Source organism: Cherax quadricarinatus, chromosome 43 (genome assembly GCF_038502225.1).
Source record: "Cherax quadricarinatus isolate ZL_2023a chromosome 43, ASM3850222v1, whole genome shotgun sequence".
Taxonomy (NCBI): Eukaryota; Metazoa; Arthropoda; class Malacostraca; order Decapoda; family Parastacidae; genus Cherax; species Cherax quadricarinatus.
In genome coordinates this window covers 6383631-6401974 of record NC_091334.1, presented here as the reverse complement: position 1 = coordinate 6401974, position 18344 = coordinate 6383631, and the positions used below count along the sequence as shown (strand labels likewise).

The 18344-nt window shown below is 45.8% G+C and overlaps 1 protein-coding gene across 12 annotated transcripts in view; it reads left to right on the top strand.

Moving 5' to 3' along the window:
• Positions 1-236: 236 nt before the first annotated feature.
• The window catches only part of Alg3 (Alg3, alpha-1,3- mannosyltransferase), a 59229-nt gene continuing 41121 nt past the window's right edge, over positions 237-18344 (top strand). For 10 of the 12 annotated variants that reach the window (XM_070093536.1, XM_070093535.1, XM_070093534.1 and 7 more), the window contains exons 1-4: positions 334-788; positions 8949-9152; positions 14167-14277; positions 17836-17972. In XM_070093536.1, coding sequence (XP_069949637.1) covers positions 8957-9152; positions 14167-14277; positions 17836-17972 — 444 coding nt within the window. In that variant the 5' untranslated portion in view covers positions 334-788; positions 8949-8956. Of the gene's footprint in view, positions 789-8948; positions 9153-14166; positions 14278-17835; positions 17973-18344 lie in introns of all 12 variants that reach the window. The other 2 variants (XM_070093527.1, XM_070093529.1) reach the window with 2 other exon arrangements.

Genomic DNA, 18344 nt, shown 5'->3' with positions numbered 1-18344 from the left:
ACACACTGGGGTCCCGGGGTCGATCCCCAGTACTGCTGGAAACATTAGGACGTATTTCCATAAGCCACTTGCTGTCCATGTTCACCCATCAGTAAAATAGATACCTGGGTGTTAGTTGACTGGTGTGGGTCGCATCCTGGGACAAAATTGACCTAATTTCCCCGAAATGCTCTGCATAACAGGTAAATAACAAGGGGCTTTCTATACAGTAGTATGTCAGTGATGTCAGCTAAGACTGTACACCGGAAGGCAGGGTTCAATACGGTGTATGCTGCCAGCCGCCCTATAAACCCCAACAAAAAGGAGCCTCACTAAGGAAAGGCTGGTGGGAGCCTCACTGAGGAGTTCTACGTCAGACTTCGTCACGTGTGGACGTCTCTCTCTCGCCTGAGTATCACTGACAAATTTCCCCCGTTCTCTCTGGAACGCTTGTCGTCATCCATTTCACCCGAGGGGCACCTGTTCATCAGCGTACTTTTATCCAGCTCCATTTTTTCCGCTCTGCGGAAAATTCTTTAACGGTCTTTGATGGGAAGCCATTTACTGAACTCAGGTGGGAGTGTTGGCGTCCCTCTCTGCTGGGCCTTGGCAAGGTGGTCCACCGGATCTAATTGGAAACTTAAGTTTCTGTCTCTGTTCACAAAGGAACTTGTGTTATTTTCTCTCATGGCCCAACCTTGGGCAACAATTTTTCCTGGTACCATCGAGAAGTCTGACTCGATACAACGTATGCTGACAGTGGCACTGATAAACCCAACACAGAGAGAAAGAAGCCTTACTGAGGGAAGGTTGGTGGGAGCCTTACTGAGGGAAGGTTGGTGGGAGCCTTACTGAGGGAAGGTTGGTGGGAGCCTTACTGAGGGAAGGTTGGTGGGAGCCTTACTGAGGGAAGGTTGGTGGGAGCCTTACTGAGGGAAGGTTGGTGGAAGCCTTACTGAGGGAGGGTTGGTGGGAGCCTTACTGAGGGAAGGTTGGTGGGAGCCTTACTGAGGGAAGGTTGGTGGGAGCCTTACTGAGGGAAGGTTGGTTTGAGCCTTACTGAGGGAAGGTTGGTGGGAGCCTTACTGAGGGAAGGTTGGTGGGAGCCTTACTGAGGGAAGGTTGGTGGGAGCCTTACTGAGGGAAGGTTGGTTTGAGCCTTACTGAGGGAAGGTTGGTTTGAGCCTTACTGAGGGAAGGTTGGTGGGAGCCTTACTGAGGGAGGGTTGGTGGGAGCCTTACTGAGGGAAGGTTGGTGGGAGCCTTACTGAGGGAAGGTTGGTGGGAGCCTTACTGAGGGAAGGTTGGTGGGAGCCTTACTGAGGGAAGGTTGGTGGGAGCCTTACTGAGGGAAGGTTGGTGGGAGCCTTACTGAGGGAAGGTTGGTGGAAGCCTTACTGAGGGAAGGTTGGTGGAAGCCTTACTGAGGGAAGGTTGGTTTGAGCCTTACTGAGGGAAGGTTGGTTTGAGCCTTACTGAGGGAAGGTTGGTGGGAGCCTTACTGAGGGAAGGTTGGTGGAAGCCTTACTGAGGGAAGGTTGGTGGAAGCCTTACTGAGGGAAGGTTGGTTTGAGCCTTACTGAGGGAAGGTTGGTTTGAGCCTTACTGAGGGAAGGTTGGTGGGAGCCTTACTGAGGGAAGGTTGGTGGAAGCCTTACTGAGGGAGGGTTGGTGGAAGCCTTACTGAGGGAGGGTTGGTGGGAGCCTTACTGAGGGAAGGTTGGTGGGAGCCTTACTGAGGGAAGGTTGCTGGGAGCCTTACTGAGGGAAGGTTGGTGGAAGCCTTACTGAGGGAAGGTTGGTTTGAGCCTTACTGAGGGAAGGTTGGTGGGAGCCTTACTGAGGGAAGGTTCGTGGGAGCCTTACTGAGGGAAGGTTGGTGGGAGCCTTACTGAGGGAAGGTTGGTGGAAGCCTTACTGAGGGAAGGTTGGTGGGAGGCTTACTGAGGGAAGGTTGGTGGGAGCATTACTGAGGGAAGGTTGGTGGAAGCCTTACTGAGGGAAGGTTGGTGGAAGCCTTACTGAGGGAAGGTTGGTGGGAGCCTTAGTGAGGGAAGGTTGGTGGGAGCCTTAGTGAGGGAAGGTTGGTGGGAGGCTTACTGAGGGAAGGTTGGTGGGAGCCTTACTGAGGGAAGGTTGGTGGGAGCCTTACTGAGGGAAGGTTGGTGGGAGCCTCACTGAGGGAAGGTTGGTGGGAGCCTTACTGAGGGAAGGTTGGTGGGAACCTTACTTAGGGAAGGTTGGTGGGAGCCTTACTGAGGGAATGTTGGTGGGAGCCTTACTGAGGGAAGGTTGGTGGGAGCCTTACTGAGGGAAGGTTGGTGGGAGCCTTACTGAGGGAAGTTTGGTGTCAGCCTTACTGAGGGAAGGTTGGTGGGAGCCTTACTGAGGGAAGGTTGGTGGGAGCCTCACTGAGGGAAGGTTGGTGGGAGCCTTACTGAGGGAAGGTTGGTGGGAGCCTTACTGAGGGAAGGTTGGTGGGAGCCTTACTTAGGGAAACTTGGTGGGAGCCTTACTGAGGGAAGGTTGGTGGGAGCCTTACTGACGGAAGATTGGTGGAAACCTTACTGAGGGAAGGTTGGTGGGAGGCTTACTGAGGGAAGGTTGGTGGGAGCCTTACTGAGGGAAGGTTGGTGGGAGCCTTACTGAGGGAAGGTTGCTGTATAATCCTCCGGGTTTAGCGCTTCCCCCTTGATTATAATAATAATAATGAGGGAAGGTTGGTGGGAGCCTCACTGAGGGAAGGTTGGTGGGAGCCTTACTGAGGGAAGGTTGGTGGGAGCCTTACTTAGGGAAGGTTGGTGGAAGCCTTACTGAGGGAAGGTTGGTGGGAGCCTTACTGAGGGAAGGTTGCTGGGAGCCTTACTGAGGGAAGGTTGGTGGGAGCCTTACTGAGGGAAGGTTGGTGGGAGCCTTACTTAGGGAAGGTTGCTGGGAGGCTTACTGAGGGAAGGTTGGTGGGAGCCTTACTGAAGGAAGGTTGGTGGGAGCCTTACTTAGGGAAGGTTGGTGGGAGGCTTACTGAGGGAAGGTTGGTGGGAGCCTTACTTAGGGAAGGTTGGTGGGAGCCTTACTTAGGGAAGGTTGGTGGGAGCCTAACTGAGGGAAGGTTGGTGGGAGCCTTACTGAGGGAAGGTTGGTGGGAGCCTTACTGAGGGAAGGTTGGTGGGAGCCTTACTGAGGGAAGGTTGGTGGGAGCCTTAGGGAAGGTTGGTGGGAGCCTTACTGAGGGAAGGTTGGTGGGAGCCTTACTGAGGGAAGGTTGGTGGGAGCCTTACTGAAGGAAGGTTGGTGGGAGCCTTATTGAGAAAAGGTTGGTGGGAGCCTTAGGGAACGTTGGTGGGAGCCTTACTGAGGGAAGGTTGGTGGGAGCCTTACTGAGGGAAGGTTGGTGGGAGCCTTACTTAGGAAAGGTTGGTGGGAGGCTTACTGAGGGAAGGTTGGTGGGAGCCTTACTGAGGGAAGGTTGGTGGGAGCCTTACTGAGGGAAGGTTGGTGGGAGCCTTACCGAGGGAAGGTTGGTGGGAGCCTTACTGAAGGAAGGTTGGTGGGAGCCTTACTTAGGGAAGGTTGGTGGGAGGCTTACTGAGGGAAGGTTGGTGGGAGCCTTACTTAGGGAAGGTTGGTGGGAGCCTTACTTAGGGAAGGTTGGTGGGAGCCTCACTGAGGGAAGGTTGGTGGGAGCCTCACTGAGGGAAGGTTGGTGGGAGCCTTACTGAGGGAAGGTTGGTGGGAGCCTTACTGAGGGAAGGTTGGTGGGAGCCTTAGGGAAGGTTGGTGGGAGCCTTACTGAGGGAAGGTTGGTGGGAGCCTTACTGAGGGAAGGTTTGTGGGAGCCTTACTGAAGGAAGGTTGGTGGGAGCCTTACTGAGGAAAGGTTGGTGGGAGCCTTAGGGAAGGTTGGTGGGAGCCTTACTGAGGGAAGGTTGGTGGGAGCCTTACTGAGGGAAGGTTGGTGGGAGCCTTACTTAGGAAAGGTTGGTGGGAGGCTTACTGAGGGAAGGTTGGTGGGAGCCTTACTGAGGGAAGGTTGGTGGGAGCCTTACTGAGGGAAGGTTGGTGGGAGCCTTACTGAGGGAAGGTTGGTGGGAGCCTTACTGAAGGAAGGTTGGTGGGAGCCTTACTTAGGGAAGGTTGGTGGGAGGCTTACTTAGGGAAGGTTGGTGGGAGCCTTACTTAGGGAAGGTTGGTGGGAGCCTTACTGAAGAAAGGTTGGTGGGAGCCTTACTGAGGGAAGGTTGGTGGGAGCCTTACTGAAGGAAGGTTGGTGGGAGCCTTACTTAGGGAAGGTTGCTGGGAGGCTTACTGAGGGAAGGTTGGTGGGAGCCTTACTGAGGGAAGGTTGGTGGGAGCCTTACCGAGGGAAGGTTGGTGGGAGCCTTACTGAAGGAAGGTTGGTGGGAGCCTTACTTAGGGAAGGTTGGTGAGAGGCTTACTGAGGGAAGGTTGGTGGGAGCCTTACTTAGGGAAGGTTGGTGGGAGCCTTACTTAGGGAAGGTTGGTGGGAGCCTTACTTAGGGAAGGTTGGTGGGAGCCTCACTGAGGGAAGGTTGGTGGGAGCCTTACTGAGGGAAGGTTGGTGGGAGCCTTACTGAGGGAAGGTTGGTGGGAGCCTTACTGAGGGAAGGTTGGTGGGAGCCTTAGGGAAGGTTGGTGGGAGCCTTACTGAGTGAAGGTTGGTGGGAGCCTTAATGAGGGAAGGTTTGTGGGAGCCTTACTGAAGGAAGGTTGGTGGGAGCCTTACTGAGGAAAGGTTGGTGGGAGCCTTAGGGAAGGTTGGTGGGAGGCTTACTTAGGGAAGGTTGGTGGGAGCCTTACTTAGGGAAGGTTGGTGGGAGCCTTACTGAAGAAAGGTTGGTGGGAGCCTTACTGAGGGAAGGTTGGTGGGAGCCTTACTGAAGGAAGGTTGGTGGGAGCCTTACTTAGGGAAGGTTGCTGGGAGGCTTACTGAGGGAAGGTTGGTGGGAGCCTTACTGGGGGAAGGTTGGTGGGAGCCTTACTTAGGGAAGGTTGGTGGTAGCCTTACTGAAGGAAGGTTGGTGGGAGCCTTACTTAGGGAAGGTTGCTGGGAGGCTTACTGAGGGAAGGTTGGTGGGAGCCTTCCTGAAGGAAGGTTGGTGGGAGCCTTACTTAGGGAAGGTTGCTGGGAGGCTTACTGAGGGAAGGTTGGTGGGAGCCTTTCTGAGGGAAGGTTGGTGGGAGCCTTACTGAAGGAAGGTTGGTGGGAGCCTTACTGAGGGAAGGTTGGTGGGAGCCTTACTGAAGGAAGGTTGGTGGGAGCCTTACTTAGGGAAGGTTGCTGGGAGGCTTACTGAGGGAAGGTTGGTGGGAGCCTTACTGAGGGAAGGTTGGTGGGAGCCTTACTTAGGGAAGGTTGGTGGGAGCCTTACTGAAGGAAGCTTGGTGGGAGCCTTACTTAGGGAAGGTTGCTGGGAGGCTTACTGAGGGAAGGTTGGTGGGAGCCTTACTGAAGGAAGGTTGGTGGGAGCCTTACTTAGGGAAGGTTGGTGGGAGGCTTACTGAGGGAAGGTTGGTGGGAGCCTTACTGAAGGAAGGTTGGTGGGAGCCTTACTTAGGGAAGGTTGGTGGGAGCCTCACTGAGGGAAGGTTGGTGGGAGCCTTACTGAGGGAAGGTTGGTGGGAGCCTTACTGAGGGAAGGTTGGTGGAAGCCTTACTGAGGGAAGGTTGATGGGAGCCTTAGGGAAGGTTGGTGGGAGCCTTACTGAGGGAAGGTTGGTGGGAGCCTTACTGAGGGAAGGTTGGTGGGAGCCTTACTGAGGGAAGGTTGGTGGGAGCCTTACTGAGGGAAGGTTTGTGAGAGCCTTACTGAGGGAAGGTTGGTGGGAGCCTTACTTAGGGAAGGTTGGTGGGAGCCTCACTGAGGGAAGGTTGGTGGGAGCCTTACTTAGGGAAGGTTGGTGGGAGCCTTACTGAGGGAAGGTTGGTGGGAGCCTTACTGAGGGAAGGTTGGTGGGAGCCTCACTGAGGGAAGGTTTGTGGGAGCCTTACTTAGGGAAGGTTTGTGGGAGCCTTACTGAGGGAAGGTTGGTGGGAGCCTTACTGAGGGAATGTTTGTGGGAGCCTTACTTAGGGAAGGTTTGTGGGAGCCTCACTGAGGGAAGGTTGGTGGGAGCCTTACTGAGGGAAGGTTGGTGGGAGCCTTAGGGAAGGTTGGTGGGAGCCTTACTGAGGGAAGGTTGGTGGGAGCCTTACTGAGGGAAGGTTGGTGGGAGCCTTACTGAGGGAAGGTTGGTGGGAGCCTTACTGAGGGAAGGTTAGTGGGAGCCTTACTGAGGGAAGGTTGGTGGGAGCCTTACTGAGGGAAGGTTGGTGGGAGCCCCACTGAGGGAAGGTTGGTGGGAGCCTTACTGAGGGAAGTTTGGTTGGAGCCTCACTGAGGGAAGGTTGGTGGGAGCCTCACTGAGGGAAGGTTGGTGGGAGCCTTACTGAGGGAAGTTTGGTGGGAGCCTTACTGAGGGAAGGTTGGTGGGAGCCTCACTGAGGGAAGGTTGGTGGGAGCCTCACTGAGGGAAGGTTGGTGGGAGCCTCACTGAGGGAAGGTTGGTGGGATCCTTACTGAGGGAAGGTTGGTGGGATCCTCACTGAGGGAAGGTTGGTGGGATCCTCACTGAGGGAAGGTTGGTGGGAGCCTTACTGAGGGAAGGTTGGTGGGAGCCTCACTGAGGGAAGGTTGGTGGGAGCCTTACTGAGGGAAGGTTGGTGGGAGCCTCACTGAGGGAAGGTTGGTGGGAGCCTTACTGAGGGAAGGTTGGTGGGAGCCTCACTGAGGGAAGGTTGGTGGGATCCTTACTGAGGGAAGGTTGGTGGGATCCTCACTGAGGGAAGGTTGGTGGGATCCTCACTGAGGGAAGGTTGGTGGGAGCCTTACTGAGGGAAGGTTGGTGGGAGCCTCACTGAGGGAAGGTTGGTGGGAGCCTCACTGAGGGAAGGTTTGTGGGAGGCTTACTTAGGGAAGGTTTGTGGGAGCCTTACTGAGGGAAGGTTGGTGGGAGCCTCACTGAGGGAAGGTTGGTGGGAGCCTTACTGAGGGAAGGTTGGTGGGAGCCTTAGGGAAGGTTGGTGGGAGCCTTACTGAGGGAAGGTTGGTGGGAGCCTTACTGAGGGAAGGTTGGTGGGAGCCTCACTGAGGGAAGGTTGGTGGGAGCATTACTGAGGGAAGGTTGGTTGGAGCCTCACTGAGGGAAGGTTGGTGGGAGCCTTACTGAGGGAAGGTTGGTGGGAGCCTCACTGAGGGAAGGTTTGTGGGAGGCTTACTTAGGGAAGGTTTGTGGGAGCCTTACTGAGGGAAGGTTGGTGGGAGCCTCACTGAGGGAAGGTTGGTGGGAGCCTTACTGAGGGGAGGTTGGTGGGAGCCTTAGGGAAGGTTGGTGGGAGCCTTACTGAGGGAAGGTTGGTGGGAGCCTTACTGAGGGAAGGTTGGTGGGAGCCCCACTGAGGGAAGGTTGGTGGGAGCCTTACTGAGGGAAGTTTGGTGGGAGCCTCACTGAGGGAAGGTTGGTGGGAGCCTCACTGAGGGAAGGTTGGTGGGAGCCTTACTGAGGGAAGGTTGGTGGGAGCCTTAGGGAAGGTTGGTGGGAGCCTTACTGAGGGAAGGTTGGTGGGAGCCTTACTGAGGGAAGGTTGGTGGGAGCCTTACTGAGGGAAGGTTGGTGGGAGCCTTACTGAGGGAAGGTTGGTGGGAGCCCCACTGAGGGAAGGTTGGTGGGAGCCTTACTGAGGGAAGTTTGGTGGGAGCCTCACTGAGGGAAGGTTGGTGGGAGCCTCACTGAGGGAAGGTTGGTGGGAGCCTTACTGAGGGAAGGTTGGTGGGAGCCTTACTGAGGGAAGGTTGGTGGGAGCCTCACTGAGGGAAGGTTGGTGGGAGCCTTACTGAGGGAAGGTTGGTGGGAGCCTCACTGAGGGAAGGTTGGTGGGAGCCTTACTGAGGGAAGGTTGGTGGGAGCCTTACTGTGGTGGGAGCCTTACTGTGTGCATAGTCACCTATGTGTGGTTGCAGAGGGGGGAGGTCGATGCACAGCTCCTGGTGTGTTTGTGTGTGTGTTCTTGTCTAATTGTACTCACTTATTGTGGTTGCAAGGGTCGATTCTCAGCTCCTGACGCTGCCTCTTCACTAGTCACTTCTAGGTCTGTTCTCCATGCTTCATGAGTTTTATCATACCTCTTCTTAAAGTTATGTATGGATCCTGCCTCCACTACATCATTCTTCAAACTGTTGCACTTCCTGACAAATATGTGACTGAAGAAATACTTCCTAACATCCCTGTGACTCATCTGAGTCTTCAACTTCCAATTGTGACCCCTTGTTGCTGTGTCCCATCTCTGGAACATCCTGTCTCTGTCCACCTTGTCGATTCCTCTCAGTATTTTATATGTTGTTATCATGTCCCTCCTATCCCTCCTCTCCTCCATTGCCGTCAATTTGATATCCCTTAACCTCTCCTTGTAGGACATATGCCTTAGCTCCAGGATTAGTCTTGTTCCAAACCTTTACACTTTCTGTAACTTCTTGATGTGTTGACCAGGTGCAGGATTCACAATGGTGCTGCATATGCCAGTATGGGCCTGATGTCCACGGTATACAGATTCTTGAACAATTTCTTACTGAAGTGTCGGTACACTATTCTTAGGTTCTCTAGTTGCCCATATGCTGAAGCAATTATTTGGTTGATGTGTGCCTCAGATGTGCTCGGTATGATGCTCACTCCAAGAATCTTTTCCTTGAGTGAGGTTTGCAGTGTTTGGGCCTGTAGACTGTACAGTACTCTGTCTGCAGTCTTCTTTGCCCTTCCCAAGTCTTCGTGACTTTTTTTTTTTTTTTTTTTTTTTTGTGTGTGTGTGTGTGTGTGTGTGTGTGTGTGTGTGTGTCAGTCTTTGTGTCTGTGTGTCTGTATGTATAATTATATATAATTTATTTATTAATCAAATTAATGTAAATTTTTTTCTTCAGAATTCAAGATGCCTCCCACAGAGAAGACTCAGAAAAAGAAACGTCCTTCATTTTTTGAGAAAATGAAGCGTCTCCAGCAGGAATACCTCCGCAAGGACTTCATTGTTAGCCTCATCGTCGATCCTAAATATTTTTGGTTATCAGCTATTGTGTTTTTATTGGCAGAGATAGTTGTAAATATTTTGATCATCCAGAGAGTTAAATGTGAGTACTATACGCATATGGTAATGAATTGGGAATTGAATTTGAAGTTTTTTTGTTATATATCATATTGTATAATTTTAATTCAGTGATATTCATTGCTAGTCAGTTTTATGCAAAGATAACAGTTACCATATTTTCTGGCATATGAGGTGCACCTTTTTTCCCATGAAAAATCTTTGTAAAATCACCCTGTGCCTGTGCTCAAGGTCAAGGGTAGGATTTTTGTTATGCCTTAGCATAAAGCAAGAGGGTAATTAGCCCTTGAATATGATTGCTGAATTACCATCATGATACTTCTGTCATGCATCTTATATGGCAGAAAATATCGTATATCTCAGACTCTCAAAATCATAATAACATGATTGCAAACAAATCATGGAACGTTCTGAATGGCTTATACACTGGCCTGGAGTTTTAGGACTGGCTTGCTCTGGGTTTCATCCCTGCCTGTTCCTTGGTTTATAGTAGTTATATGTCTTGATATCAGCTGAAGGTATAAACAGCCTCTCCTCACTTAGCAACGTACTTGTTTACCGACAACTCTGACTTATGACGGGCTTTCTGAGCAGTATGCATACCTAAATAATGTCTAATAATAATAATAATAATAATAATAATAATAATAATAATAATAATAATTTATTTTAACATGATACAAGTTTGTACAAAAGAGTTTAATGGTTGGGTGTACATGCCAATAGCCCCTTTATATGCAGAGCATTTTGGACATGATGAGGCTTCAGTAAGTAACTTCACTGCAGAACTAAGCTCTGTTGACTGGCCTACAGAATTTTCTAATGCTGTGGGTATTGAAGAATGGGTAGAGATATTTCTAAATAAAATTCAAAAGCTCTATACTGTAACAAATATTGTCCCATAAAAACTAAACAAATCACCAATAAAAGACTAAGTTGCCCATGGCTTACTAACATCCTAAAGTCCATCAATACGAAACATCAATATGAGAAACAATATAGAAAGGGTCTTATAACTAAATGATTTATCAAACACTATACGTCAGTCCTAATCAAATTAATCAGAAAGTCCAAACAACTATGTATGCTATTGTAACAGATTCACTGAAATGAGAGGAGACACACTCTCAGATCTTGGGCACCACAAACCAAATAGAGCTAGTAATATTGTATTAATTAAACCAAATGAACCGAAATTCCAGCCTATTGATACAGCTAACAAGTTAAATGACTTCTTCTCAACAATAGGATGGAATCTCGTGGGTATTTGTTTTTTTCCAGTGCTGTGTAAAGTAGGTCTAGCATTTTTATTATTGCATCATTTGTGCTTTTGTTTCTTCTGAAGCCAAACTGGCAGGGGTTAAGGATTCTTTGTGATGTTATGAAGGAGTATAACCTTTTGTGTATGAGTTTCTCAAAGATTTTTGGAAAGTAAAGGCAAGTTTGATATTGGCCTATAATTGTTTACATCTGTTGGGTCACCACCTTTGTGTATTGGTGTAATCCTTGCTAGTTTGAGTGATGCCGGGAAAGTGCTGGTTTCTAGTGATTTGTTGAAGAGTAATGCAGTGGTGGGTGAAAGGATTTGAGCCACTCGTTTATACAGTAGTGGTGGTACTTGGGTTACATTTCCAGTGGGCTCTGTTGGTGTAAGATAGAGGGATGTTGGGAAGTTTCTATCTAGATAATCATTAACTTGGGCATTTGTAATTGGAATTTTACTGGCAAGATTTGTTCCTATGATTGAGAAGAAATCACTTAACTCGTCAGCTGTATCAATAGGCTGGAATTTCAGTTCATGGTTTGGTTAGTATAGTACTACTAGCTCTGCTCGGTTTGTGGTGCCCAGGATCTGAGAGTGTTTTCCAGGTCTTTTTAATTTCACCTCTTATTTCAGTGAATCTGTTAGCATAGTATAGTTGCTTGGACTTTCTGATTAATTTGGTGAGGACCGACATACAGTGGAACCCCGGTTTACGATATTATTTCATTCCAGACGTATGTTCAGGTGCCATTACTGAACGAATTTGTTCCCATAAGGAATATTGTGAATTAGATTAGTCCATTTCAGACCCCCAAACATACACGTACAAACGCACTTACGTAAATACACTTACATAATTGGTCGCATTGGGAGCTGATCGTAAAGCGGGGGTCCACTGTATAGTGTTTGATAAATTTAGTTATTAACCCTTTCAGGGTTGCCAGGCCCTCTCCGAGACTTGTTCTTGGGTTTTCTTCTATTTTTTTTCTAGTTCTTGTTCTTGTTTATTTCCTCTTATCTCCATGGGAAAGTGGAACAAAATTCTTCCTCCGTAAGCCATGCGTGATGTAAGAGACAACTAAAATGCCGGGAGCAAGGCCTAGTAACCCCTTCTCCTGTATAAATTACTAAATTTAAAAAGAGAAACTTTGGTTTTTCTTTTTGGGCCATCCTGCCTTGGTGGGATACGGCCGGTTTGTTTAAAAAAAAAAAGTAACTACTATGTTGTAAATGCAGTGGACCCTCGACCAATGATGGCATCGATTAACGATAAATCCGACTAGTGATACATTTTAACGCAAAAATTTTGCCTCGACTAGCGCTAAAAAACTCGACCAACACTATTCGTTCAGTCTGAGACGCGTCCACTTCTGGCTAGTGTTTACAAGCCAGCCAGCCAGCCAGCCACCGCGGTCACTTCCAAGCATACAATCGGAACATTTCATATTATCACAGTCTTTTTAGTGATTGCACCTGCAAAATAAGTCACCATGGGCCCCAAGAAATCTTCTAGTGCCAACCCTACAGCAAAAAGGGTGAGAATTACTATGGATATGAAGAAAGAGATCATTGCTAAGTATGAAAGTGGAGTGCGTGTCTCCGAGCTGGCCAGGTTGTACACAAAACCCCAATCAACCATCGCTACTTTTGTGGCTAAGAAAATGGCAATCAAGGAAGCTGTTCTTACCAAAGGTGCAACTATGTTTTCAAAACTGAGATCGCAAGTACTCGATGTTGAGAGACTGTTATTGGTGTGGATAAACGAAAAACAGATAGCAGGAGATAGCATCTCTCAAGCGATCATATGTGAAAAGGCTAGGAAGTTGCATGATGATTTAATTAAAAAAATGCCAGCAACTAGTGGTGATGTGAGTGAATTTAAGGCCAGCAAACATTGGTTTGAGAGATTTAAAGGAAAGGGAAGTAACCCCAGAAAAGGACTTGCCACCTCAAGTCCTAATGGAAGGGGATTCCCCTTCTAAACACTAAGACCATCAACACTCTCCCCTCCTCCCCCATCCCATCAGTCATTACCAGATCTTCAATAAAAGTAAGTGTCATGTAACTGTGCATGTCTTCTTTAGTTTGTGTGTATTAAAATTAATATTTCATGTGGTAAAAACATTTTTTTTTTTCATACTTTGGGGTGTCCTACACGGATTAATTTGATTTCCATTATTTCTTATGGGGAAAATTAACTTTTTATTTTATTTATTTATTTATTTCCAATTTGTGCACACATACAGAGGTACAAAAAAATACAGATAAGAGCAGTATGCCAAAGCCACTTATACTATGCATAGCATTACGGGCTGGCTTAAAATTAACTTAAGATTAACTAAGCAATGATTATTATTATTATTATAATCAAAAAGAAGCGCTAAGCCACAAGGACTATACAGCGCTGCTACTAAGCAATGATGAAATCAGTGATAAAACATTAATGTAAACAGATAACTATAAAGCACAAGTGAGTATTACAAAGACAGGTCATATGGTTGCATTCAGTTAGGTAGTGATTCTGTTAGGTAGTGTATTTAAAAAATAATAAGTTAGATTGGGTTTTAGGTTTAACATTTATGTGATATAATTGTGAGAAACATTTAAGATATACAATTTATAATGTTCAGTTATTCAGTATTTATTTGGTTTTGGGTGAGTAAGTAATCTTTGAGAAGAGACTTGAATTTATAAACAGGTTGTGTTTCTTTTATATTTACAGGTAATGAATTCCAGATTTTAGGGCCTTTTATGTGCAATGAGTTTTTGCATAGTGTGAGATGGACACGAGGAACATCAAAGAGTGATCTGTGCCTTGTGTTATGGTCATGTGTTCTGTTGAGGTTGGCAAGGAGATGTTTGAGGGGAGGGTTAATATCAGAGTTAAGTGTTCTATGTATGTAATAGGTGCAGTAATAAGTATGGATGTTTTGTATGGTGAGTAGGTTTAGTGTATTGAATATTGGTGGAGTGTGCTGCCTGTAGTGAGAATTTGTTATCATTCTAACTGCAGCCTTTTGTTGGGTAATTAGTGGTCTGAGATGGTTAATTGTTGTTGAGCCCCATGCACAAATTCCATAGGTGAGATAGGGGTAAATAAGAGAGTGATATAGGGCCAGGAGGGCTGACTGTGGAACATAGTACCGTATCTTCGATAGTATGCCTACAGTCTTGGAAATTTTCTTAGAAATTTGATGTATATGTGTATGAAATTTGAGTCTATTATCAAGGTGGATTCCTAAGAATTTTCCCTCTGTTAGTTTTGTGATAGGTGATCCATTTATCATTATGTTAAGAGGGACATCTGTAGCTCTGTTACCAAACTGAATGAAGTAGGTTTTGTCAATGTTTAGTGTAAGTTTGTTAGTCCTCATCCAGGTAGATATTTTCTGTAATTCGGTATTTACAGTATTGGCTAGCGTGACTGGGCTCGGGTGAGAGAAGACATATGTAGTGTCATCTGCAAATAGTGTGGGTTTGAGTAATTGCGAAGCATTTGGAAGGTCATTTATGTATAGGAGAAAGAGAAGAGGGCCAAGGACACTTCCCTGTGGGACACCAACTGTAATTGGTTGTGCAGAAGAGTTTGCCCCATTTGCGTACACATATTGGCTTCTGTTGCTGAGGTAAGACTTGACTAACGATGAGCTCTCAGGAACGGATTAATAGCATTAGTCGAGGGTCCACTGTATATTGCTTAATCCTCACTAGATACTAGTTGTTTTCTTGATGAAACGTGCAGATTGTATTTTGATTAAATAATGTTTTGGCACAGATACAGAAATCGATTGGGTTGCATACATGCAGGAGGTGGAGGGCGTGGTGAATGGAACATGGGATTACACTAAGTTGCGTGGTGACACGGGACCTCTTGTTTACCCAGCAGGTAAAGTTGTTGATGTGTGTTACACGTCTTTTAAGCTCACTGTGTCCGCTTTCCTCTCCAACTTTATCACCGTTGGTAGAAACTTGCTTAGTTTTTGTAAATCAGAAATTTGCTACATTAACTCTTTCTTTTTTCTGCTAATGTCCTTACCTCAACACCTCCATAGCTTTCATCTCTGCATTGTACAGTGCCAACTGACCTTTTTGGTTTAGAATTTTACAAGAGTTTAACTTGATAATTGTAATGTAGAGGGCTGAGGAGGGGTTGTTGAAGTGGTTTGGACATGTAAAAAGGATAGAGAGGGATAGGTTAATAATAATAATAATAATAATAATAATAATAATAATATAATAATAATAATCTTTATTTCTACAAGTACATGTATAATGTATACAGACCTAACAGACATCAGTGACTTACTGTATAGAGAGCCCCTTGTTATGCAGAGTATTTCAAGCAAATTAGGTTAATTTTGTCCCCAAGATGTGAGCCACACCAGTCGGCTAACACCCAGGTACCTACTTACTGATGGGTGAACAGGGACAGCAGGTATGTTATGGAAACACACCCTAATGTTTCTATCTGTACCAGGGTTTGAACCACAGATCTCAGCGTGTGAGCTGAATGCACTAGCAACCTGGCTACGGGACGAAGATGGTATGAAAATCTTGGGTGGAAAGTAGGAAGGGTATGCGTCATCCCAGGAATGGTTAAGGGAGGGGGTGAAAGAGGCCTCGAGTTCTAGAGGCCCAAGCATCCAGCAGGCTAGTGTGAGCATTTTAGATAGGAGTGAATGGAGAAAAGTATTTTTGATAGATGAGCTGTTGGAGTGTGGGCAAGGTCACTTTTATGAAAGGATTCAGGGAAACTATGGTTTTTTTTTTGTTGAACTGCATGGTGTTTGTTCATTATAGTAAACAATAATAGAAAATTAAGTACAATATATTTTTTTAATTTTTGTATTAACACATCGGCCATTTCTGACCAAGGCAGGGTGGCCCAAAAAAGAAAAATTTTCATCATCATTCACTTCATCACTGTCTTGCCAGATGTGTGCTTACACTACAGTTTTAAAACTGCAGCATTAACACCCTTCCTTCAGAGTGCAGACACTGTATATGTACTTCCCATCTTCAGGACTCAAGTCTGGCCTGCCAGTTTCCCTGAATCCCTTCGTAAATGTTACCTTGCTCACATTCCAACAGCACGTCAAGTCCTAAAAACCATTTGTCTCCATTTGCTCCCATCTAACATGCTCACGCATGCTTGCTGGAAATCCAAGCCCCTCACACACACAAGCTCCTTTATCCCCTCCCTTCAACCTTTCCTTGGCTGACCCCTACCACACCTTCCCTCCACTAGAGATTTATACACTTTCAAAGTCATTCTATTTTGTTCTATCCTCTCTACATGTCCTAACCACCTCAACAACCTCTCCTCAGCCCTCTGGATAATAGTTTTGGTAATCCCGCACCTCCTCCTAATTTCCAAACTGTGAATTCTCTGCATTATTTTCACACCACACATTGCTCTCAGACATGACATCTCCACTACCTCTAACCTTCTCCTTGTTGCAACATTCACCACCCATGTTTCACACCCATATAAGAGCGTTAGTATAACTATACTCTCATACATTCTCCTCTTTGCTTCCATGGACAAAATTCTTTGTCTCCACAGGCTCCTAAGTGCACCACTCACCTTTTTTCCCCTCATCAAGTCTTTGACTCGCCTCATCTTTCATAGACCCATCTGCTGGCACGTCCACTCCTAAATATCTTGATGCATTCACCTCCTCCATATTCTCTCCCTCCAATCTAATATCCAACCTTTCGTCACCTAATTTTTTTGTTATCATCATCTTACTCTTTCCTGTATTCACTCTTAATTTTCTTCTTTTACATACCCTACCAAACTTATCCACCAACCACTGCAACTTCTCTTCAGAATCTCCCAGAAGAACAGTGTCATCAGCAAAGAGCAACTGTGACAACTCCCACTTTGTGTTAGATTTGTGTCCTTTTACTTGACATATTGTTGGTAATTCTACCAATATTAATACAATAGTTGTTTATATCTTACCCTAACTGCCTCCTTCTTTAGTTTATAAACCTTCACCTCTCTCTTACTTGCTGCTTCTATTTTCCCTTGTATCCCATATACCTTTTACTCTCACTGTAGGTACAACTAAAAAGTTATCTGGTATATCTGTGGCCCCTCTATAAACATGTACATCCTGAAGTCTACTCAACAGTCTTTTATCTACCAATACGTAGTCCAACAAACTACTGTCATTACGCCCTACATCATATCTTGTATACTTATTTATCCTCTTTTTCTTAAAATATGTATTACCTAACCAAACCCCTTTCTATACAAAGTTCAATCAAAGGGCCCCCATTATCATTTACACCTGGCACCCCAAACTTACCTACCACACCCTCTCTAAATGTTTCCCCTGCTTTAGCATTTAGGTCCCCTACTACAGTTACTCTCTCACTTGGTTCAAAAGTTCCTGCACACTCGCTTAACATCTCCCAAAATCTCTCTCTCTCCTCTACACTCCTCTCTTCTCCAGGTGCATACACACTTATTATGACCCACTTTTTGCATCCTATCCTTATTTTAATCCACATAATCCATGAATTTATACATTGATATTCCCTCTTCTCCTTCCATAACTGATCCTTCAACATTATTGCTACCCCTTCCGTAGCTCTAACTCTTTCAGATACTCCTGACTTAATCCCATTTATTTCTCCCCACTGAAACTCCCCTATCCTTTTCAGCTTTGTTTTGCTTAGGGCCAGGACATCCAATTTCTTGTCATTCATAATACAGTGGACCCCCGATTAACGATATTTTTTTCATTCCAGAAGTATGTTCAGGTGCCAGTACTGACCAAATTTGTTCCCATAAGGAATATTGTGAAGTAGATTAGTCCATTTCAGACTCCCAAACATACACGTACAAACACACTTATATAAATACACTTACATAATTGGTCGCATTGGGAGGTGATCGTTAAGTGGGGGTCCACTGTATTAGTAATCATCTCTTTCTTATCTGCACTACATCCATGCACATTCAAGCATCTCAGTTTTAAAGAGTTTTTCTTCTCTTTTTTAGTATTTTCTACAGGAGAAGGGGTTACTAACGTATTTGATATATTTTTTATATTTTGTATTTTTATATATGCATGTATAATAAATTGCAAAACACTCCATGGGGAAGTGGAGCAGAATTCTTCTTCCATAAGCCATGTGTGTCATAAGAGGCAACTAACTTGCTGGAAGCAAGGGGCTAGTAACGCCTTCTCCTGTATATATTACTAAATTTAAAAAGAGAAACTTTCGTTTTTCTTTTTTGGGCCACCCTGCCTCAGTGGGATACAGCCGGTTTGCTGAAAGAAGAAGAAAATGCAAAACAACCACTGTGAAAAAATAGTGAACTTCCAAGTGCTTTCCTGATTTCTCAAATTATCAAGTTCCTTGATAATGTGATATTACATGTTTACTGTGATCTTATTGAATGTAATAAAGTATTTCTGGTTTACAGGTTTTGTGTATCTGTTCATGGGACTGTATCACCTTACAAACACAGGCACTAACATCCGTCTGGCACAGTACATTTTTGCTGTGTTCTACATCATTACCTTGATGCTAGTTTTCAGAATGTTTCACAAGAGCAGAAAGGTATGTATGTATTCTAAGCAGTTTTTCCCATCTTGGGTATTTTTAAAGTTCAGGAGACAGTTAAAACAAATTTACAAGTTTTTCATTATATTATCATTGTGAATAAGGGAAGTTTTTATTGCATTTATGGATTTAGAAAAGGCATATGATAGTGGATAGGGGAGCAATGTGGCAGATGTTGCAAGTATATGGAATAGGTGGTAAGTTACTAAATGCTGTAAAGAGTTTTTATGAGGATAGTGAGGCTCAAGTTAGGGTGTGTAGAAGAGAGGGAGACTACTTCCCGGTAAAAGTAGGTCTTAGACAGGGATGTGTAATGTCACCATGGTTGTTTAATATATTTATAGATGGGGTTGTAAAAGAAGTAAATGC